Source organism: Peromyscus leucopus, chromosome 1 (genome assembly GCF_004664715.2).
Source record: "Peromyscus leucopus breed LL Stock chromosome 1, UCI_PerLeu_2.1, whole genome shotgun sequence".
Taxonomy (NCBI): Eukaryota; Metazoa; Chordata; class Mammalia; order Rodentia; family Cricetidae; genus Peromyscus; species Peromyscus leucopus.
The window spans coordinates 48,856,559-48,879,295 of NC_051063.1; the positions used below are offsets into that span (position 1 = coordinate 48,856,559).

At 47.3% G+C, this 22,737-nt stretch overlaps 2 protein-coding genes across 2 annotated transcripts in view; one reads left to right on the forward strand and one right to left on the reverse strand.

Annotated features, from left to right (window-relative positions):
* The window catches only part of Pi4k2a (phosphatidylinositol 4-kinase type 2 alpha), a 24,714-nt gene extending 11,433 nt beyond the window's left edge, over positions 1-13,281 (forward strand). The window contains exons 2-6 of the mRNA XM_037202266.1: positions 3,037-3,148; positions 5,281-5,380; positions 6,282-6,415; positions 6,900-6,959; positions 11,025-13,281. Coding sequence (XP_037058161.1) covers positions 3,037-3,148; positions 5,281-5,380; positions 6,282-6,415; positions 6,900-6,959; positions 11,025-11,186 — 568 coding nt within the window. The 3' untranslated portion in view covers positions 11,187-13,281. The remainder of the gene's footprint in view (positions 1-3,036; positions 3,149-5,280; positions 5,381-6,281; positions 6,416-6,899; positions 6,960-11,024) is intronic.
* An 868-nt stretch (positions 13,282-14,149) lies between these two features.
* On the reverse strand, positions 14,150-20,337 carry Avpi1 (arginine vasopressin induced 1). The gene is made up of 3 exons (XM_028888845.2): positions 20,160-20,337; positions 15,504-15,779; positions 14,150-14,699 (listed from the first exon to the last, which is right to left on the reverse strand). Exons 2-3 carry the CDS (start codon positions 15,767-15,769, stop codon positions 14,540-14,542), a joined length of 426 nt encoding a protein of 141 aa, XP_028744678.1. The 5' UTR covers positions 15,770-15,779; positions 20,160-20,337; the 3' UTR covers positions 14,150-14,539.
* Positions 20,338-22,737: the final 2,400 nt, after the last annotated feature.

Genomic DNA, 22,737 nt, shown 5'->3' on the forward strand with positions numbered 1-22,737 from the left:
TAGGCAAATCTTTGTCTCTGTTTAGTTTCTGTGCTGTGATGTTTTTAATAAAAATCACTGGACGGTGTCTTAAAAAACACTATTCAAGTGTCATAGTACCCAAATTGTCTCATGGGAAAAATAGTTTTTGTTTTGTTTTAAAATAGGGTCTCACTGGCCTCAAACTCGGAGATCTGCCTGCCTCTTCCTCCTGAGTGCTGGGGCTAAAGGTGTGTACCATTGCACCTCACAAAAGTTCGCCTGGTAAAATGATCTAAACAAGGTCCACCTACTACATTTGGTTAATGCATTCCATAGTACCGTTCATTCTGAAAAAGCCCCATCAACTTCCCATTTTCAGTTTGTTGAAGCAACTGGGTACTTGTTCTGTAGAATCTTCCTATTGACAGATTGAGTATATTCCATTCCCCATGTTTCTTTCAGATTGATGCTAGGTCTAAAGACTTGGTAAAATTCAGGTTTGAGGTTTGTTTGTTTTTGTTTTTCCAGGGGTGGGGTTCCTCTGTATGTCCTTGAACTCACAGAGATCCACTGCCTCTGCCTCCTGAGTGCTGGGATTAAACGTGTGTGCCGCTACTACAGGGCTCAGGATTGAATTTTTAATAAAGTTCATTTTGTCATAAAATGGTATGACAAAATAGTATTAACAAATTCCCATGGGGTTGGGTATAGTGGTAAAACCTTTTAGTCCTAGCACTTGGAAGGTTGGAGCAGGAGGACTGTAAGTATCTTACCGTATTGTTTGTGTGTTGAGATAGTCGCTTTGTGTAGCCCCAGCTGTCCTAGCACTCTACACCAGGCTGGCCCCAAACTCACAGAGGGCCACCTCTCTACCTGAGGGCTGGGACTAAAGGTGTGCACCACCCAGCCACATACATTTTGATTTATTTATTCACTTTATGTCCTTATTTATTTTGATGCTCAAATTGTCCCTGATTTGGCAGTACTCCTGTGCTCTTTTGATTGTATCTGTCATAAGCACTTCCTTAATTTCTGGCACAAGATGTTCTGGGTTCATCTTCTAGTCTCGAGCTGGAATCCACCATTTCTCTGATGTTCCTCTTATTGGAAGAGGATATATTTACAGCTGCGAGAATTTTCATCCAGACACAGGCTTATTCTAGTCTTCTTTCTGTTTGATTTATAATTCCTTTCCTGATACAGACAGACCGGGCTCCCATTACAATTACTTACAATACAGTGAATCCAGAAAAATTACAATAATTTACTTATTTGTTTAATCCTAGATAACACAGAAAGTAGTTTCAGAATTGCTAAAGGGAGGAAAAAATACTAGGTAGATATGAAACTCGGTAAAGCCATTAACTTGTTCTCAGATTGCAGAATTATCCAGTATTAACATTCCCTCATCCTCCTTGGCCTCCTTTTCTGCATCCTCACCCATTTCTTTCTTTCCTACCCTTCTTTTTAGACATCCTGTATCTGTACTTGGCCATGAATGTTCTCTTCCTGTCTCAAGCCTCACTCATTCAGGATTTTAGGCTTATGACACCATACCCAACTACAGGGTACTTTGCCCACCTGCAAGGATATTTTATTCATTGAGTGTTCATCTTTTAAAAATATGGCTTAACACTGGGAGGTGGTGGCACATGCCTTTAATCCCAGCACTCAGGAGGCAGAGGCAGGCAGATCTCTGTGAGTTCAAGGCCAGCCTGGTCTTACAGGGTGAGTTTCAGGACTACACAGAGAAACCCTGTCTGGACTTCTCCAGCTGCTGCCAAAAAAAAAAAAAAAAAAAAAAAGGCTTACCAGATTGAGTTGTTTTCATTTTGACCCATCCTTTTGTTGTTTGTTTCAGGTATGTGTATGTGTGGGTGGCTTTTCCATGTTTAGTGTGAACCTATGATCTTTCTGCCTCAGTCTCCTGAGTGACCCTTCTTGTTTTCCTCTTTTTGTTGTTGTTGTTGGTTGTTGTTGTTGAGACAGGGTCTCTCACCGTGTAGCCTGTTCTGGAACTTGCTATGTAGACAAGACTGGGACTAGAAGAGATCCACCTCCCCCTGGGTCTCAAGTGCTGGAACTAAAGATGTGCTCCACCAGCCCGTGTAGCTTGAGTTTTAATTCCCATGATGGCGATTTTTCAGTTCTCAAATTGCTACTTTTTTTTTTTTTTTATTTTCTCTTGTTTTCTGCTGATATTTTAGTCTTGCCCTTATTCTTATTTTTTTTCCCTTGGTGTTTTTGGGACTGAATCTTACTTAGTCCAGGCTGACCTTGAACTCCTAATCTTCCTGCTGCTACCTGAGTGCTTCCGTCATAGGCACATATCACTGCTCCTGGTTGTACATTTTATCTCCTGGAAGATATTAAATATTTTACTTGGACATTAAAAAGCCTATATAAGCTCTCTCCCTTGTTTGGAGGCTCTGTGTTGTTTCAGGGTTCTCATTTCTGTTTTTAGTTTGTCATTTTTGTCTCTGTGTACTTGGTTAGTCTGGTTGTCAGATACTTTGTATCAGAAACTGTAAAGCTATTTGAAAGGTTCATGTAAAATCTTGCCTGGAGTATGATGTTTATACAGGGCCAGCACCTAAGTCACTAGCAGCCGGGGGTCACTTTAGCCTCAGGTATTGGGGAGGAGCTTGGCTGGCTTCCAAGATGGATTGCAGGTTTTTACCTCTAGAGTCACAAGGCTATACGTAGGAACACTGTCCCACTCCCGGCCTTTTAGCAGCCTCTTCCCAAATCAGTGGGTAGCTGGAGCAGGAAAGAAGCCAAAGACTGGGCCCTTCCTGTGGGTGCTCTTTCTCTCCTGGACCCAACTCTTAGTTCCTCCCCACTCCTTCCCTTTCTTCCTTTCTTCCAAGACAGTCTTGTGGTAAATAAGCTAGGCTGACCTTGAATTTAAGACCCTCCTGCCTTAGCCTCCTGAGTACTGGAATTTTGACTCAGATTTTTATAATCTTGTTAAAATTACCAGTACCTTCCAGGGATGTTTAAATATTTTATCTACCTTGTAGTTGATCTCAGTTGGAGCAATGGTCCAAGTCTCCCAAATGCCTAATCCATCATTTCTAAAATCAGACAGTTTATTTCTACTAACTTTATGTTTCTATTGGCAGACCGAGGCAACGACAACTGGCTGATTAAATATGACTGCCCAATGGATAGTTCTAGCTGCCGGGTAAGAAGTTGGTCTGTATCTCAAAGAGGAGGATGGGAAGGAGTAATCCTTAAACAATAGAAACACAAAATGGAGATTTAGGTCACCAAAGTTCATAAGAGTCAGAAACACAAGAGTTTAAAGTTAAGTTAACACTTGGTATAGTTTTTCAGTGTGTGTTTTAAGGAGCATCCTGCTGCGTGATAGTAATTGGAATAGCATCAAGAAAAGGAGTACCTTTGGAGCACATTGTATACTCTTTCATTTGAGCTCCGTGCTGCACCATAGCATAGGAAGGGTCTGAAAACTATGACATTAAATGACTGCCTAATATTGGTTAGCCCAGCAGTTCCTGCCTTCGTAAGCCATGGGGTACTTTTTTACAGAGGACTCAGACTCCACAAGTTTAGGAGAAGCTGCTTCAATGCCTTTTTTCCCACAAGTTTTTTTTTCCTTTTAAGATTCATTTCTTGTGTATGAGTGTTTTGCCTGCATATATGTCTATGTACCATATACGTGCCTGGTGCCTACAGAGGCCAGAATAGTGCATCTGATCTACAGATGGCTGTGTGCCCACATGTGGGTGCTGGGAATCAAACGTATGTTCTCTGGAAAAGCGGCCATGCCCTTAACCCCTGAGCCCCATCTCTTCAGCCTCAACACCAGAGAATTCTGATTCAGGGATCCTAGAACTGTAACTCCTGTTCCTGTGATGGCGTTAGTGGAGCCTGAAGAAATCATGGAACCGAGTAGACATAATGTCCCTGGCATAGTCTCAGTTAAAAAGTGGAAAACTCAGTTCCTGTCCTTTTGTTTTCTTTTTGTGGTTTGCTTTTTTTTTTTTTTTTTTTTTTTTTGGTTGGTTGGTTTTCTTTTGAGACAGATTTTTCTCCATGTAGCCCTGACTGTACTGGAACCTGTTCTATAAACCAGGCTGGCCTTGAACTCACAGAGATCCACCTGCCTCTGCCTCTGCCTCCCGAATGCTGGGGGTAAAGGCGTGGGCCACCACTGCCCAACTTGTCCTTTTCATTTGTATATATCACTGAGGCATGACACCTTGTGTAGAAGCCAGCCATCTGTCATCTTGACTCTGTTTTCTCTCTAGAAAATGGGAACTTTGTCATTACCAGTGAAGTCATATTTGAGCTATTTGAGCTAAGTTCCACACTAAAAGACTTTGGCTGCTGATACAGATTTTTCTTTCTTTCTTTCTATTTTCAAGTTTCTCACTGTTTTACCTCAGAATGATTTACAACTATCTTTTTTTTTTTTTTTTTTTTTTGGTTTTTTTTTTTTTTTTTTTTTTGTTTTTCGAGACAGGGTTTCTCTGTGTAGCTTTGCGCCTTTCCTGGAGCTCACTTGGTAGCCCAGGCTGGCCTCGAACTCACAGAGATCCGCCTGGCTCTGCCTCCCGAGTGCTGGGATTAAAGGTGTGCGCCACCAACGCCCGGCGTTTGTTTGTTTTTGTTTTGATCTTTTGAGACAGGGTTTCTTGGTGTAGTTTGGGTGCCTGTCCTGGATCTCACTCTGTAGACCAGGCTGGCCTTGAACTCACAGAGATCCGCCTGGCTCTGCCTCCTGAGTGCTGGTATTAAAGGCATGCACCCCCTCCTCCTGGCCTATCTTTGTTTTTATAATTACCCTTCTAAGGACTCAGGCAAGCCCTGGGTAAATAACTGTACATGCCTCATGATGAGCAAGAGCCTCAAGAAGTGTATAGGGTACACACGTGTAACCCCAGCACTCAGGAGGTATAGACTAGCCTGAGAACATAGTAAGACCACTGTCTCTGGGAGTTGGGGGTGGGCTCCTGAGAACCTTGAGCAGACTGTAAATGGAGAAGATGCCACTAATAAACCAAGTCCACAAAACAGGATGGAAACCAGTAGAGGTTAGATCTAAGTGAGCCCAAGGAGGGGCTGAGATGAGGTATATTGTTATTATTTTATTTATTTGGTTTTTTGAGGCAGGGTTTCTCTGTGTAGCCCTGGCTGTCCTGGAACTCACTCTGTAGACCAGGCTGGCTTTGGACTAACAGAGATCCTCCTGCCTCTGCCTCATGAATGCTAGGATTAAAGGTGTAAACCATCCCCATTCCCCCTTCTTGCTGTATTTTAAAGGGCCTGAGCAAGTCTCTCTTTGTTCTGCAGGAAACAGATTGGGTGGTAGTCAAGGAGCCTGTTATCAAGGTGGCTGCCATAGACAATGGGCTAGCTTTCCCACTGAAGCATCCTGACTCCTGGAGGGCATGTAAGTTTAAGAGCAATGGGCTGTGCCCTGGTTCATTGCTGCAGTAGAACTGGCCTAAGCATGAATGAAATCCTGTAGCTTTCGGCCTTTTGTACAGTGGCCAGCAGCATATGGCAACTGTTCCATAGTATAAACCATTTACATTTTTACTATCTATATTCTCCACTGGAGGGTATGGGTAATGAGAGGGTGTATAGCATGTGCAAGGCCCCTGGGTTCCATCCCAATTTCTGAAAAATAAATAAATAAGTCAGTATAAAGATGAGTTTTCTCATTTCTACTTCTTTTTTTTGAGACAGGGTTTCCCTGTGTAACAGCTCTGGCTGTCCTGGAACTCATTTTGTAGGCTGGCCTCAGACTCACAGAGATCCACCTGCTTCTGCCTCCCCAGTGCTGGGATTAAAGGCGTGTGCCATCACTGCCTGGCCACTTTGCATTTTTAAACTCATGTTTTCATAAGTTACTTCATTTGGGTCTCTGCAGATAAACTGCTGTCAGTGTCCTGTCTTCCTTGGTATACTCCATACCCATTTTAACCTAGAATCTATGAAAAGGAAAAGAAATACCAGTAGGGAATCCCCAGCCCCCTTTGTAGCACCAGCCTTCATTTTCAGGATCACCTGAAAATCCAGCAAGTAGTTGCATCTAGATAGGCCTGTTTGGAAAGGTCATTTGTTACCTGGGAAAGAGCTCTGAGATTGGGCAGCTCTGGGTGTGGCTCCTGAGTCCTTTGCTTACTAGTCACGCTGTCTTAGGGTCAGCAGCACTTGGAAATGGATTTTGTTGGTTTTCTGTTGTGTATCAGGGGAGAGTTGTTTTCTCTTTGACAGAACCCTGATAGAAGACCCAGGAGGGGGACTTTTCCAGCATCAGCTTTGCTTTGAGCCTTTTCTCTTTTCAGATCCTTTTTACTGGGCCTGGCTGCCCCAGGCGAAAGTCCCATTCTCTCAGGAGATTAAAGATTTGATCCTTCCAAAGATTTCAGATCCTAACTTCGTCAAGGACTTGGAGGAGGACCTATATGAACTCTTCAAGGTCAGCCCTGAGGAAAAAGGCATTGTCCATGGTTGTTCTGATTAGTCCTGAACAAGCCACGAAGGCTGTTGTCTCATACTTGTCTGACTTGAGTTAGCCGGAACAGCAGGCTTACCACATACCAGCTGGAGCTGGTTTGGAGGGATTGAAAGAAAGGGCAGCCCTAGTGCTAGGATGATGTAACTCAGTTTGTAGGGCACTTACTTAGCATACAGAAAGCCCTGGGTTCCATCTCCAGTACCACCTAGATCTTGTGTGGTACAGCACTCAACAGGGGGAAGCAGGAGGATCCGAAATTCAGGGTTCCAAGGGGCAGGAAATACTCTAGGTACTTCCCAGCCACTGCTTCCTTTCAGTGTACTTACTAAACTACACTTAGAAACTTAAGTGGGGGAGAAAAAATGGGTTCCTGAGAGACATTTACATGGGTTCCTGAGAGGTATTCATATGGGTTCCATCATTTTCCTCTGCCCTTCTCTTACAGAGAGATCCTGGTTTCGACAGGGGCCAGTTCCATAGACAGATCGCTGTCATGAGGGGCCAGGTAAGCCTGGAACACAAGTGTGTGCCATATATATTTGTGACTCTCTCCTAAACTTCAGGAGAGAGGAAAGGTAGCCTCTGCAATCTCCTACCTCTTCCATAGTGTCAATACCAACCAGTGTTTGTTGATGCACTTGCCGAATGTTTAGCCTATACTAGTTGCTGGGTGCATTATTGGTAAATAAACCAGCACACCCTGGCCTCAAGCTGCTCAAGGCTGCCTGCCTCAGTGGCTGAGAACTAGGCTCTGGAGCCAGGTCACCCCACCAGTTAGTTCTGTGATGCTGGGCAAGAGTCTGATTTTCTTGTTTATAAAATTGGGGAGTGACTGTACCTAGTCTGTTGTGGACAAGTGCATGAGAGAATTCATGGTAAGAGTTAAGTGAAAATACTGCCTGGCACATGGAAGTAGGCTGATCCTTGCTATGGTTATAATTTTGTCATTTGAGTTACAAGTTGTATTATTCTCCCTTTCTACTTCACCTTCAGAGGGAACTACAGAAACTTGGCATTGTCAAAACTCTGTAGGCCTGAGCATGGAGGTGTACACCCTTAATTCCAGCACTCAGGAGGCAAAAGCAGGTGGATCTCTGTAAATTTGAGGCCAGCCTGTTCTATATAGTGAGTTCCAGGGCAGCCAGGGCTATGTAGTTAGATCCTTTATCAAAAACAAAATGAAACTGTAGGATATTGGTTTCATACATATTACTTAAAGAGAGCTCAGCAGTGAAGGATACAAACTGATCAGAGGACCTGGCTCTGAAGCCTGGCACTCCCATCTACTGCGTATGAGATCCAAACCTCTTTTTCCATCCACTTTTCTCTTTGTATCATATACTTGCTTCATGGGGTTATATAATTAGATCTGTTGTTTGAAATAGTTGGAGTTTGAAATGCCTGATGCATAAAATTACTCAACACATACTAGCTAATTATGACTTTGTAAATAGAAAAGTTTGCTTCTTGGATCTTTTTCTTCTCTGCGATAAGTTGTTATATAGCCCAGGCTGGTCCTAAAGTTACTGTGTAGTCCAGAATGACCATGAACTCTTGATCCTCCTGCCTCCATTTCCTAAGTGCTAGGATTGCAGGCATTCTGTAATTACCTTACTAATTTTAGTCTTCAAAGAATGTAGTAGTCTTTCCACCATAAGTATATGTTTACTTCTTTGCACCATTTAAAGGCTCCCAAAGAAAGCACCTTTGGGTTTGCTGAGTAATTTTCCTTCGAAATGGGATAGTGAAGACTTTTTTTTTTTTTAACTTTTACTGATTTTTTTGTGGATTTCACATCATACATTCTGATCCCACCTATCTCTCTCTGTCCCCTCACATCCACCCTCTGCCCTTGTAACCTCTCCCCAAAACAAAACAAAATTAAAAGAAAAACCAAAAACCAAATAAAACAAAAAAAAAAAAAAAAAAAAAAAAAAAAAAAAAAAAAACGAGAGAGAAAGAAGAATCTTGTGGAAGCTGTCGTGTGGCCCATTGAGTCACACAGTTTACCCTTAGTCCATTCATCTTTACTTGCAAGTGTTCCTTGCCATGAGTCATTGGTCTGTCTTGAGGCCTCTGGCTTCTGCTATGCCACCAGTAATGGGCTCTCCCTGGCGCTCCTCTTGGATATCCTGTTGTTGTCCTGTGTCATGGAGATCCTGCAGTTTAGGTCTGTAGGTCTGTACCTTTCACATGCTCCAACAGTTCATAGATAAGGTGGATGTCGGAATGGGCTAACTCATAGCCCTGCTTCTGGGTGGTAGCTGGGCTGGTCAGCCCGCCAGCTTTCCCTCATTGTTACTACCTGGGTGAGCTTTCTAGCACTGCCTTGGCCAGCCCATTCTATGCAACTTGCAGCAAAGATCAGGGCCAGTTCTCCTGCTCTGAGATCCTCAGATCTGGGCCACCCACACTCACATTGCTGTTTTGCCCAGGTGAGGTGTAGGGCCCTCTCTCCTGATTGCTGTAGGGGGCATAGTGTGTGTGTGTATGTGTGTGTGTGCCTGTGTGTGTATGCATGTGTGTATTGGGGGGGTGTTCAGCTCTCATGCCCTCAGGGCTGGCTCATCTAGATAGTCAAGGAGTTTTAAGAGCTGCCATCTTATTAATCTGTCTGATTACCAATATTCTGTCTTTCTCAAGTAGAGCAAGGGCCTACCTAGGCTGGCATATCTTTTGGAAACTTTGAAAGCTACATTGTAGACTCTGGTATTAGAGGTCTCAACATAAAGGAACTGGCTTGCTTCCTAAGATAATATAGGTAGCACCTCATCCATATCATTCCATCTTCTCCAACCCTTTCTCAGTCCCTTGCCAACACTGTAGCAGCCTTCCCATTACACCTAATTAGGGTTATCATCTAGGGTAGCAAAAGGTAGGAGAAAATGGCAGGTGAAATTTTATCTTTCTACTTTGTATTCTTAATGTTTTTGGAACAGCTTTTGTATTTTAAAACCGTTGGCAGAAAGAGGCAGCAGGCTGTGACACAGCAAAGGAAGCATTGGTTCGAACAGAGCCATTGCAGTTTGATTGCATACCCAGGGCAGACCTGCAGTGTGTTCTGGCAGAGGACAGTGGGAAGAAACTTGCAAGGAACCTAGAGAAGTAATCTGACCTTGTGTCACTTGTTTTGAAACTTTTTGGATCAGTTGATGTGCTGTGGATAAATAATCATAGGGTAGGACTGTGTCGTGGCCTCCTGACTCAGAATCATTAGTTTGCTTAGTCACACACCCTCAGCCAATTTACCTACCCTTCAAACGACAGGGCCAGGCATGCTGATGCTCTCAACATTTGCAAGGCTGAGGACGTAGGAAAGGCTTAGCTGAAGAGCAGCTGCCTGGTGTATATGAAGCTCTGGGTTTGGTCCCAGAAGACACAGATTTTAAAAGGAGGTGGGGGAGGTTGCAGGATCAAAAGGGGCTTTATTTTCAGCTCCCCCATATAACTATTCCACATTCCAGCTCCACAGCCATGCAGCCTGTTGCTTTGAACTTTCCAACTCTTGGTCATACTTTCTATTTTATGGCCTTAAAAGGCAAAAAAAGTATTTGTTTTCACTTGGGGTTCTACGTCTTTGCTTGTTGTCGTCCCCCCCCCTCCCCAAGCTGAGGACCGAACCCAGGGCCTTGTGGTTGCTAGGCAAGCGCTCTACCACTGAACTAAATACCCAACACTCCCCTCCCCCTTTTTCTTTTGAGACAGGGTTTCTCTGTATAGTTTTGGTGCCTGTCCTGGAACTCACTCTGTAGACCAGGCTGACCTCGAACTCACAGAGATCTGCCTGGCTCTGCCTCCCGAGTGCTGGGATTAAAGGCGTGTGCCACCACCGCCCGGCTTGCTTGTTTGTTTTAAGGCAGGTTCTCACCATATTGCCCAGTTGGGTCTCAGATTCCTGGCTGCCAAGCAACCTTCTTGCCTTCTCTTCCCTTCTGAAGTTGGAATTACAGGCAAACACAGTATTTTAAAAAATTGTTAGTGAGGTTGTATCTACTGTCCATGTATTGCCCATTCATATACCTACTTTCTTTTAACTTTTTTAGGATTATTTTAATTTTATCGTATGGGTGTTTTGCTTGTATGTATATCTGCACTCCATTTCAGTGACTGGCACCCATAACAGCGAGGAAGCAGGTGTCAGATCCACTGGTACTGGGATAACAGATGGTTGTGAGCCACCATACGGGTGCTGGAAATTGAACCCAGGTCCTCTGGAAGAGCAGCCAGTGCCTTTTAACTGTGAGCCATCTCTCTAGTCCTATTTTTTTTTTTAATTTTCATTTAAAATTATGTGTCTATATCTGTATTTGTACCTGTGAGTGTGGTACCTTCATAGTTCAGAAGAGGAGCTGGAGTTACAGGTCCACCTGACAAGGGTGCTAAGAACTGAGCTCAGGTCCTCTGCAAGAGCAGTACATACTCAGCCACTGAGCTACCTCTCCAGCCCTGTATTCCTACTTCCATGATGTTTCCATTGGTATTTATTTTGACTTGAAAGAGGGTGCTCTCTGCAGAGGCAGGCTTAGAATAGTAGGCCTATCTCTCACTCATTTTGTTTTTCTCAATACAGATCCTAAATTTGACCCAGGCTCTAAAAGACAATAAGAGTCCCCTTCACCTCGTCCAGATGCCACCTGTGATTGTTGAGACAGCCCGTTCCCATCAGCGGTCTGCAAGCGAATCCTACACACAGAGCTTTCAGAGTCGGAAGCCTTTCTTTTCATGGTGGTAGCCCTAGAGGCCAGCAGAAGATTAATCCTGCAGGTGACAGGCTGGGAGCAAGCCTGGAGAGAAGCTGGTACACGGCAGAGCCTTTGAGGGCTCTTCCTCTTTGCTTGACACCTCCCTCAGGGCTTTCCCACCCACAGGGAGAAGCACAGTCAGGGACAAGAGTACTCCTGGACCCTTCAGAGTGTTGGGGAGGCTGGCATCCAGGCAAGGTGGCAGGTGGCTGAGGAGGAGCAACTCCCTCCCAGTATCTGGTGGCAGGTTGGGAAAGCCCCATCTCCCTGACAGCCCTCTCCATCCCAGCTCCCTATTATATTCTGCATCAGAAAGAAACAAACTTAAATGCTTGTAGGAAACCAGATTAGATACTTGAGTCAGAAGCCCTTAATCTAGACCTAAGTTTGCTTAGACACGCTCTGATGCCTAGCTGTTGTTTACCCCCATGAACTGAGCTGTGTCAGAGGCCCGTCGAGGGTCCTCAGACAGAAGCCACACCTTCCTTTCTGTTTTTGCCAAATTGATCCTCCCCTTGCCACACTGGTACTGGCTTCTTGTGGCAGTGAGCAGGCTTTTGCTCTGTATCTGCCAGAGGCTCTGCACACAATCTTTCTGTTCTCTGCCCTGCTGTTGCTTGCCTAGCACTCAGCTGAAGTGAGAGAGGGCTAGCCTTGGCAGTTCTGTTCTGCCAAGCGGATGTGTAGCATGTAGAGGTGATTGACTTAGCCTAAGTGCATGCTGGGTGCTAGGAGTGTTCCATGGGGAGCCTGGCACAGCCTCACTCCTGGGTCCTTCCTTAGTCTCCATCCTTTTCTACCTGGTTTCTGTTGTTTTCACTATTTTTTCCAACTTTTAACTGAGGAGTTCAGCTTGTGTTCTGGAGTGGCTCTTGGTAGGGGTTGTGGGTCAGTCAGGTCATGAGTGGCAGGACATTTGTCCTTGTTCTTCCTGTTATCACTGCTGCATGGAAAGCAACAGGACCTGTGTTCTGTCTCCTAACCAGCAGTGCCCCAGGGCTCCTTGCCTTCTTGTCCTGGGCTGCTTTCTCCTCAGCTTCCCGAAGAGAGGCCTTCAAACAGTTCCCCAGTGCCTGCCCAGCTCACCGTGCATCTTCCTGCTTCCATGTGTCCTCTCCCTTGCCAGGTGTTTGAGCCCTTTCTACACCAAAGCAAAGAATTGGCTTCAGGAGGGGTCAAAAGGGGCCACCTGTGGCTGAGGCAGCAGAGTTCAGACCCTGTGATGTGGACCCCTGAGGGTTCTCACATTCTACAATTGGTCAGGCAGCCTTGGAAAGAAATTGTCTTGAAGGCTTGAAAAAAACCAAAGAAAGGGAATGAGGACCACAGCTGTGTGTCTTGTCTGCCTGCCTGGCTCCCACCATCCAGGAGCAGAGCAGAGGCACTCAGCTCTCCCATCAGCTGGAGCAGGCTGCTCCCCATCCGGTCCAATCTAGGAGCCAGCTTGCTATCGGCTTCCACTCAGCCAACATGAATCTCTGAGCACTGGATATGCATGCCCTGTGGACCAAGGCACCATTGTTTGCCCCATCCTGACAATCCCATCCAGCCCACTTAGACTCTGGCCTCAGAACCATGTTTGGGAGAATTCCTGCCTCCTGATCACAGGAGCCTGCAGGGGTCCAGGTACGTGACATTCTTCACAGACATCTTCACACCAGCCTGTTGGTGAGACTCCCCACTGGGGTACTGGAAGCAGCCCAGGTGCCTGGAGAGAACCTGGTGCCCTACCAGGCTCTTGTGCACTGGCCTACTCCAGATCAGCTCTGCCATCAGGAGGAAATTGGGTCCAATGTAAGAGGGAGCCAGTGCCAGGCCTGATGGGCAAGGGTGCAGGCGTCCTTCCCTGCCTCTCTCGCTTGAAGCCTGTACTCAGGTTGTCTTGAATGTGGACTTTGGGAGTGCCAAGAGCCCAGAGTGTCAGGTACTTTCAGAACAGCGGCCTCTGCCAGCCTTAGGCTGTCCCCCATGTCTAGGAGTGGAAGCTGGCTGGTGAGCGCCGCCCCGTTCTTCTAATGCACTGTAGAAATTGTATGTATTGTATTTAAATCAATGCAAATGTATGAATAACAAATCCAATTCTGATCCCTTTGTCCAGTTTTCTTTGGGGGAAGGAAGACAAGGTAAATGCAGTTCTAACGGCAAAGAGTTACAGAGACTTGACTCCTGAAAACCAAGTGTTTTCCTAAGACATTTCAAAACCTGACCTGAATATATTGATGGGATACATCAATAGATGTATGGTATGATTACTTGTTACAGACTGTTCTCTGGTAGGGACTCTATAGTATTTGCCCTGGCAGTGGCTGTTAGGTGTAGAGCAGTGGTTCTCAACCTATGGGTTGTGACCCCTGGGGATGGGGGTGGGTCACCTAAGACCATCAGAAATCACAGACATTTACATTATGATTCATGACAGTAGCAAAGTTGCAGTTATGAAGTAGTAATGGAAAATAACATGAGGAACTAACTGTATTAAAGGGTCACAGCATTAGGAAGGTTGAGAACCACTGGTGTAGAGGTGAATTTAGAGTTGTTGGTTTTTCTCCTTGGCCAGCAGAGGGCAGTCTTGCCATAAAGGTACACCACTGTCCCTGGGGGTGCTTGGTGGGGAGGGGGAATGCTGATGAGCACATAGTTTAGAATAGTAGGAAAAGCCCTTCACTCTAGGTTACCAGGTCATAGTGCCGGCTGATAATTGTCCTGTGCCATCCCAATGGTTGGCCCTTGATAGTGCTCCCAACAACTGCATAATCAGCCAAGGGCCCAGTGCCCGAGTGCAGAGACCTCATTTTTCCTTGCAACTTACTCATTCTGGAAGAGGAAGCTGTAGTACTGGGATCTCCAGGGTTTGGGCTTGAGAAAGCACAAGCATCCAGCCAGATTTACCTCCTGGGGAATATCCTGTCCTTCCTGTCTGGGATTCTCCCCTTCTATAACAGACTCACAGAACTGTTGATGTAAATGGTTTTATTTTCTCTTTGCACTGGCCTGTGGCACAAGGGTGTGGGCAGCTGGCTGCTGCACGGTGACAGCCACTGGCAGTTGGTGGCAGGAACGGTGAGATGCTGCGTCTGAGGCACATTACTTTTACCCCAGGGGAACGCCCTGCAGCCCAGTTCTGCTGTGAGATCTGAGGCGTCACCGTGCTTGGTAAGAACAGGTTCCACACAGGGCAGAGTCCAGTGAATGCTGGTTCCCATCTGAACTGAGGACAACCTTCTTACTACTGCTTTCATCGCCCAGACAGGGCCCTGCTCAGGCCTCCTCCTTGCAGCTCCATAAGCCTTTTAGCAAAAGTCCCTGCAGTATCTGGGGAGGACCTCCCCACCCCTTCACTGGGTCAGTGTCTGATCTGGTGGAGGTAACCTGTGGGACCCGGCTTATTCCAGTTTCGGTGGACTCTGGCACTTGTCCTCCGGGAGTTCCCAATCTGCTCGCCAGAGGCCTCATCAGTGGTGCCGTCCTGTGAGTCGGCCGCTGTAGATCCAGACTCTGGTGCTCTGTTGGGAACAAGTGTGTGATAAGCCAGCGTCAACACGGAGAGCAGGATGGAACCTTAAGAGTTTTATCCCTATAAAACACTGCTGGGATAAAAAGAGACTCAAGAACTGTATGACAACTATTTCCACCTCTGCATGTTAAGAGGGTGGGGCTGGATCTGAGAATGGGGCACTCAACAAGTCTCTCCTGGCCTTTTTCGTTCATTCATGGCATCATAAGTCAGGCATAAGTGGCATCAGTTAATGCAAGCCATGAAGACTGACTTGCTATCTCAGGCCCGAGGACCTGTTCAGTCTCTGCTGTTCAGAGTGAGGGGAGGATCCTAGAGGGAAATTTGTAGTGATGGCTTTAAGGCCAGGTCGTTTACCTAGGTCCCCTGGGGCTCACTCCTGGGCTGGCAGTGTCTGGGCAGAGGTAGATGGCCAGAGAGAACCTCCTGCTTGTCCCCATAGGATCTCCACAGTACCTGCTGAGACCTCTGCTCTGTGTCCCCTGCATGCTTTAACCAGGCTTGCCTTTGAACAGTGCCCATTCCACTACTGGTCTTTTTCCCCCTTCCAACAGTGCTCCTTTCTACTGGCCCAGAGTCTCAGAATTTGGTAGTTCTGCTTTGACTAGGCTTTCCTTCTCAAGGGGACCACGGAGTCATGTGACTCCAACAATAACAATAGTCTTAGGTGCCATAGCAGTATAAACATGAACAGTAGGTACCTTACAGCGAGGACAAGTCACTGGTTTGAGGTCACACCCGAGCAGGCATCCTTTCTACCTCTTCCCTCAGCCCTCCAGTCCCAGGCCCCTACCTCAGCCGGCTGCAGTGGTTCTGCCTCGGGGGCCTTTTCCTGCGCAGCCTCCTCAGGGCCTCAGCCACACGGTGATCCCCTGCACATTCCCAAATGATCTGGGCCCGCTCTTCAGCCAGCTGGTCCCCACTGTGCTGGAACAGGCCCTGGATCTGTACCAGCTCGGCGTCCTGGAAGATGTTGGCAGAGGCCTGCTTGCGGCCCCGGGCCTCAGTTGAAACCTGCCACAGGGGTGGCTCACTCACCACAGAGGCCGGGGTCCCCATCTCGGGTGCTCTGAGGACAAAAGGTGGGGACATAAGCACTCCTGTAGCCATCTACAGAGGCACTGTCAACCAACAGCTGGCCACAAACTGGACAAGGGGAAATTAAAATATAGTCACAGAAGATAGGTGCACATTTGCTATAAAAGAGGCAGAGTGGAATGGGGGCTAGGAATGTAGCTCATTTATTTGACAAGAGTGCTTGCACAGCATGCATGAAACACTGGCTTTGAGCCCCAGTGCCACACAAACTGGGTATGGTGGTGCAGGTCTGTGATCCTAGCACTTGGGAGATGGAGGCAGGAGGATCAAAAGATCAAAGTCAGGACTGGAGAGATGGCTCGACAGTTAAGAGCACTGTCTGCTCTTGGAGAGGACTGAGTTCAGTTCTTGGCACCCACATGGCTGCTCACAACTGTCTAAGTCCAGTTGCAGGGAAACTGGCCTCTGCAGGCACTAGGCATATACGAGGAACATGGATATACATGCAGTCAAACCATTCATACACATGAAATAAAAATAAATCTTAAAAAAGGAAAAGCTACAAAGTCATCCTCAGCTATATATTGAGTCTGAGAACAGCCTGGACTACACGATGCCATGTTAAAAAAAAAAAAAAGTGACAATAAATACAAGCATTTCCAGTTTGTTCTCGACCTGCTCACAGCAGCAGCCCTCACCCTCACCTGCTGCTCTTTTGTTCTCTGGAAGAGCCTGAGTCATCACCCCGCCCCTACCTTGCTCTGGCCTCCAGCTCAACACATTAGTCCAGTTGTTTCCACACACTGTCCTAGTTTCTATCCTAAGATCCCACTTTCTTTTCAAGACTTAATACCTAAGGTAAATCCACAGAAGACATCCAGATAAAGTCATAAAAGCTCTATTTTTACCTAGAAAACAGGAATAAGAAAACCTGTGTGGTACTCAACCCCCAGGAACTGGTGTATCTACATGCTGAGAACAAAAGCTAAGTGACCAAGGCACATTTTCAGGCTAATGAGAAAGAAAAGGCAAGCGTGGGTGTTTACTGTGCACTGGATGGTGCGCATGAATCATTAATCCTCGAAATAACTCTAGAAGATAGAAACTGCTACCGCTGTCCCAGTGCAGGAGAAGCAGGGGCTGGGGTCCAGCTGGACCCTGTCCCTCGACTGACCCTACAGTTTAAACCACTGAGCCACCTGTTCAGGGAAGCATCTCAGCCCACTTCCTCCATTTCCGTGAGGAGTGAAGGACATCCCTTATCCCACAAGGTGGAGTCCTGTGCAATGTTTCATCCAGTCACTAGTGTCAAGGTGGCTGACTAGGTGACAGCATCCTCAGCCTTGAACTAGTACTCCAGAAGAAAATCTCCAGTCTCCACTAAAGAATTCTAGGACTGCAGCTGAGCCCAGTGCAGAGAGGCACGTGGCTCAGGAGTCAAGGGTCTGTCCCTGGCTCTGCCATTCACTGGTTGATAGGCTTCTCCATCACCTCTGGGCTGATTCCCTGCCACTGTGGGAGCAGGCTGAGGTTGACGGCCTCAGAGGGCCTGCACTAGTGTTGAGTCAGTGAAGCTATGACAAGAATGGTCTGTGCTGAAGGGTAACACTGCTTGCCTGCTTCTTGTTGGCTGGGAGCTGCATGTGTGGACAGGTCTAACTAATTAGGTTCCAGAAAATGCCTCAACTAGCAGTTACCCTTCTCCCCACCCCTCACCTCCTTGAAGGAAGGCCAGATACTGTTTTGCTACAGTGGGTGGAAGGGTCAGAATCCAGCAGACGTCTGAGAACACTGCCAAGCCCTAGGTAGACTCTTAGGCTGGTCTGGGGTGGTAGGAGATAGGGTGGTGTCCCTCTTTCAGAATTCAGAATCTCATCTTCTCTGAGGAGGAAGGACAGACAAAGGGTCATGTAGCAGAAGTCAGCAGGAGGAAACGGCCTGGCGCCTGACTGCCCACTTTAGTTCTAGCGTCCTCTACAGGGCTGAAGGCTTTAACTGGCCAGCCTGGGGGGGCGGGTGAGTTAACAACCCAGGGAAGAAACTACTGGACAGTCCAGGGTCCAGCTTCAACCACCCCCATGAGCCTTGGGAAGCCTTGGCACCTCCAGATTTTTGAAGCCTTTCACTCGAGGGAGCCTCACCCTGGAATTCAGGCAGCAGAGTGAAGCTAGGATTCCAAGTAGGATGAGATGGTAAACATTGGGGAAAACTGATAAAGTGGGGTCATAACACTGTCAGCAGACACTTCCTGTCTCAGTCACTGTGTTCAAGCATTCCTCTTCTAATTTCCGGGATGAAACCTTACTCCAGGAAGCTCAAGTGTATCCTTGAACAATGGCACTTTTTAAAACTGGAAAACGAAGCCGGGCGTTGGTGGCGCACGCCTTTAATCCCAGCACTCGGGAGGCAGAGCCAGGTGGATCTCTGTGAGTTCGAGGCCAGCCTGGGCTACCAAGTGAGCTCCAGGAAAGGCGCAAAGCTACACAGAGAAACCCTGTCTCGAAAAACCAAAAAAAAAAAAAAAACCAAAAAAAACTGGAAAACGAAAGCATAGGGCTATTAAAAGATTACAGATGGAGCTTTCATTCTAGAGCTGACGTAGAAGATAAGCAGGGGTCTGCGAGCAGATGAGGAAGAGCTAGTTACAAAACACTTCAGTGGGACACTGAATAGGTTAAGAATGAACCCCCAAAGTAAATACTGAACCATGAGGATGACAAAGTTCAGCTTATTTTGAGTCAGGCATTAAAGGAAGAAATGTACAAAGATTTAAGACATGCCTCATGCCTCCCCCGTCCAGTGCACTGGCAGCACAGACGTGTACAGTGGGGGCATTCCGTGTGGCATGACATTAGTTCCACAGCTAGTCCATAATTTCTCCATCCTACCTCCTCTCAGGGAGGCACAGGTAACCCTGGAGACAGAGCACACTTAGGTGGAGTGGCTGTTCCTGCTCCCTATTCAGGTGCCACCTTTTGAATAACCTCGGTGATGGCAATCCTCTCTTTAAAACAGCTAGGGGCTGTAGCTCAAGTCAATACCTGTGGCCCTGGCCTGCTACCCTCTACAGACAGACCTCTGGACAACAGCCTAAATCTGTTGTTCCTCAAGTGGGAAACCACATTCAAATGGCCCTGTGTTCCATATACTGCTGGCTTTCCAAATCTATGCTGCAGAAGTGAAGAAGAAAACTGGGCCCTTATTCCAGACCCATTTTCTGGCATAACCTGAAAAATAAACTAGTAGAATGAGGAATAACTCCCTTGGAAAGAATTCAAACCCCTAAGTTCCCAGCAGTGCACTGATCACTGAGTGACCTTGGACAAGTCTCACTTTTCCTTTGCTTCATTTTGTTCATCAATCAAAATGGTGGGGGGAGTAACCTTACAGGGTACAGAGATGAAATATGAGAATGTCCATTCTAGTACCTGGCATACTACAGACACTCTATACTGCATATTGGTTGAATGAAAAATGATGCCAAGGGAAGGCTATTAACAGGACTATAGAGGACTATGGTCATCACTGACATGCAAACTCTACCCAGGGGGTTTCAAAGAGAGACAAGGTCATCTGTGTCCCCTTTAAAACCATGGTTTTATGACTAACTTCACAGAAGAAAGCCTCTTGCTGTGTCAAGCACAGAACAGCATTTTCAGGGGACTTTTGGTCCTCATGTGAGGTGGCATCCTAATGTCCCTGACTTGTTAGTGGGTACTATTGTTAAACTTGTTTTCCCTATGAAAAAGCTGGAAGTAGTAACTTGCTCAACACCCAAGGCTGGTAGGTAATCTTAGGCCATTAACTAGGTGGTCTGACCCGAGTGCCTACGATCTCGACCAGAGTTATTTTCATTTTTTGCCAGATGGCTGAGAAGGTGTTCAAATGAAACAAGGGGGCAGAAGGATCTGAAACCTGCCATCTTCGACTGAAGGTTTTGGAGGTCGCCACCGATCCACAGACAGAATTTCCACGCCATCCTCTGCGCTGGAGTTAGAGCGAGGGGCGTTAAAGCAGTTCCATGGGGGGTTAGATCAGTGTCGTGTCAACATACAGGCAGTTCTAGCAGACCCCAAATAGGGATCCAGCAGCTAAGACGCCCACTCCAACCTCTCTGGCTTTTCGAGAAAGGGCAGACACAGCTCAGCTCTGGGCTTCCTGCTCTGAAGATGATCGTAAGGGCCAAGCGGAGGTGACTGGCTGGCCAAGAGCTTGGGAGAGGGTATCTTGGCGGAAGGGATTGGTACAGGGCACCATCCCCAGCACAGTCGGCCTCAGGGCTCAGACGCGGCCGATAGCAGAACAAGAGGCCCTTACATGGATCTAGGGTGTGCGACCTGGCGGATTCCTAGCTACGACCGTCCTCCCGTGCGCTCCCGCGCAGAGCTGAGCCGGACCGTGGCCTACCTACCTGGTTGCCTTGGCTGCCCGAAGCGGGCAGAACGCAGCCCGGAGCCTGGCCGGGCCACCTGGATCGCAGCCACAGTTCTCCGGAGAAAGTGCGCTGAGCCCCTCAACAGCCAATCCTCGGCCACAGCCTTGCAGCGAGCAGCTAAACCAACCTTCCCAAATCGAACGCGGAGACCCCGCGGGCCAATCAGCTGCTGCAGAGGGCGAAGGGCGTGTCTAACCCCGCCCCTCCCTTGTGCCCGCCTCCAAATCGAGTGCGGAGATTCTTCGAGTCCAATCAACCGCAGGGTATCGGTGAGGGGCGTGTCCTACGGGCCCTCCCCCCTCCTCCCTGCAAGACCCAGCCCTCCCGACGCCCGGAGGCGCCCACTTGATTGACGTCAGTCCTGGGGCTTGGCTGGGTTTTGCCCGCACTCACGCACACAGGCCGGGCGGGGTCGCATTCTTGCCACAGGGTGCGGCAGAGGCTGCTGGCCCTGCTGGGTACATGTGACAAATGATCCCTCTTTTTTTTCTGGGCCGAGTCCTGCTCGCGTGGCGCCAAGTTCTGCTGTTATGATCCTTGTAACCTGCTGCTCCTAAAACTCCCCTCCCCTCCCCTCCCAGCCCACCTGGGCCTGCGTTCGGAATGATCCTGTAGCAACCGTGCAAGTTTGGGCATGTTACCTAAAGGAGAAAGTACTTAAAGTTCCTTACTTTTTGACATCTTTCACGGCAACCCTTCCCAGTTCGGTTTCCTTGATGGGCAGTAATAGAACTGCAACCCTTAACTTGGAGTAGTTAACAGCCTAGCAATGAAGGCTAACACTGAACCACCGCTTAATATGTGACTACAATCATGATCATGTGAAGCTGGAAGAGGGTAAAGAGGCATGTTTGGGAGGTCCTGGAAGCCACGAGAAGGAACATAACCAGTAAAAGGAAGGCGCTGAAGTTTTTAGAACGAGTAAGAGTGGATCTGGGAAGAATAAAGGTAGAGGAAAGGAAGCTTGCTGCAGCCAGGATAGAGAGTTGAAGTGAGGCTTGGAGATTCGCTGTAAATAGCAAGGTATCCAAAGCAGAAGGCATGGGCAGGCAATCTTGCCTTTGCCCCTCGGAGGGTCTGTAAGCAGGGAAATACCGGATTTGTACTTATGAATAGGCATTCTGCACCCGCACAGAGTGCCAGTACCGGAGTCAGTACCTGACAAGTATTAGCTCATTTTCTCTTGGTGTTGAATTTGCAGTTTTAGAAGGTCTCACCAGTTGCAACTTGGGAGTTGGGTTTGAAAGGGCAGAAATGATTGCAGGAGATCCACGAGACTCTTTTTCCCTCGCCACTGCTGGACATCTGGTCTGTGAGCATGCTAAACAAGGGCTGTACCACTGAGCTACTATGTGCCCAGCTTATTTTTCTGTCTGTCTGTTGCTTTAAGATGGGGTTTTACTTTAAGATTAGGTTTCCTCCTGACTCAGTCTCTTAGTGCTGAGATAATAGGCAGGTTCCACCAGGCCCAGCTGCGTTAGGCTCTGGAGAAATGCCTGGTTGAGGGGTTATTTGTGCTCTTGTCCAGAAATGTCAGGAAGGATGCCTGGGCAGCAGGTGTAGGCAGCAAGTTTTCCTGACTTTTCTCACTTCAAAGCTGATATTCTAAGTTTAGTTTCTCTTCTGTAAAAGTTCAGGTGGGGAGGAGATGAAGGACGCTGGAGAGAAGGCTCAGTGGTTAAGAGCTCTGGCTGCTTTTGCAGAAAACCAGGGTTCCAGTCCCAGCATCCACATGGCATCACTACCATCTGCAACTCCAGTTCCCGAGAATCTGGTGCCCTTCTCTGGCCTGAAGGGACCGAGCACACATCTGGTGCACATACACTCAAGCAAAGACACTCATCCAGTGAAAATAAACAAAAGCAACCTTGAAAAAAATGTTCCAAAGAGGGAAGCACTAGCTGGGATTTGTGGGATCCTTTTTGCAAGGGGAATTTAGTTTCTATTCTTCCTCATCGTCCCACTGCACAAAAGCATGTTTTTTTTTTTGTTTGTTTTTTTTGGTTTTTTGAGACAGGGTTTCTCTGTGTAGCTTTGCGCTTTCTGAACTCACTTTGACCAGAGATGTTTTTGGATAGTTCTGCTGGTTTGAAATGAAAAGAGATAGAGAGATAGATAGATAAAGGAGATAAGAGATTCAAGGGCAAGATCACACAAGAGAAATTAGCAGTGTTCTTTGCATTCAAAGTGTGGCTGAGGAGAAGACTGTAGGCTCTTAAACCAGAAGGCTGGCCGTCCCATGCGGGAACTCCTCTCACCCACTCTAAGCTCTAGGAAAGTCAGACTCTCAGCATATCCATGGTTAAAGGACCTTGGAATTCTGATGCCACCAGCTCAGATGGGTACACACTGCAGGAATCGGGAACTTGTGGCTTCTGGGTCAGATGTGACTAAGGCTGGGTGGAGAACGTCCGCTGTCTCCAAACAGTTCTGCAGGCATGTACGGGTGCTCACTCCACAATGGAACCATTTCCTTTGCTCCCGTTTATGATTCAGTATTTCTAACGAGAAGATGAAACACTTCCCTAGTCATGTGGGCCATGAGAAACCTCAC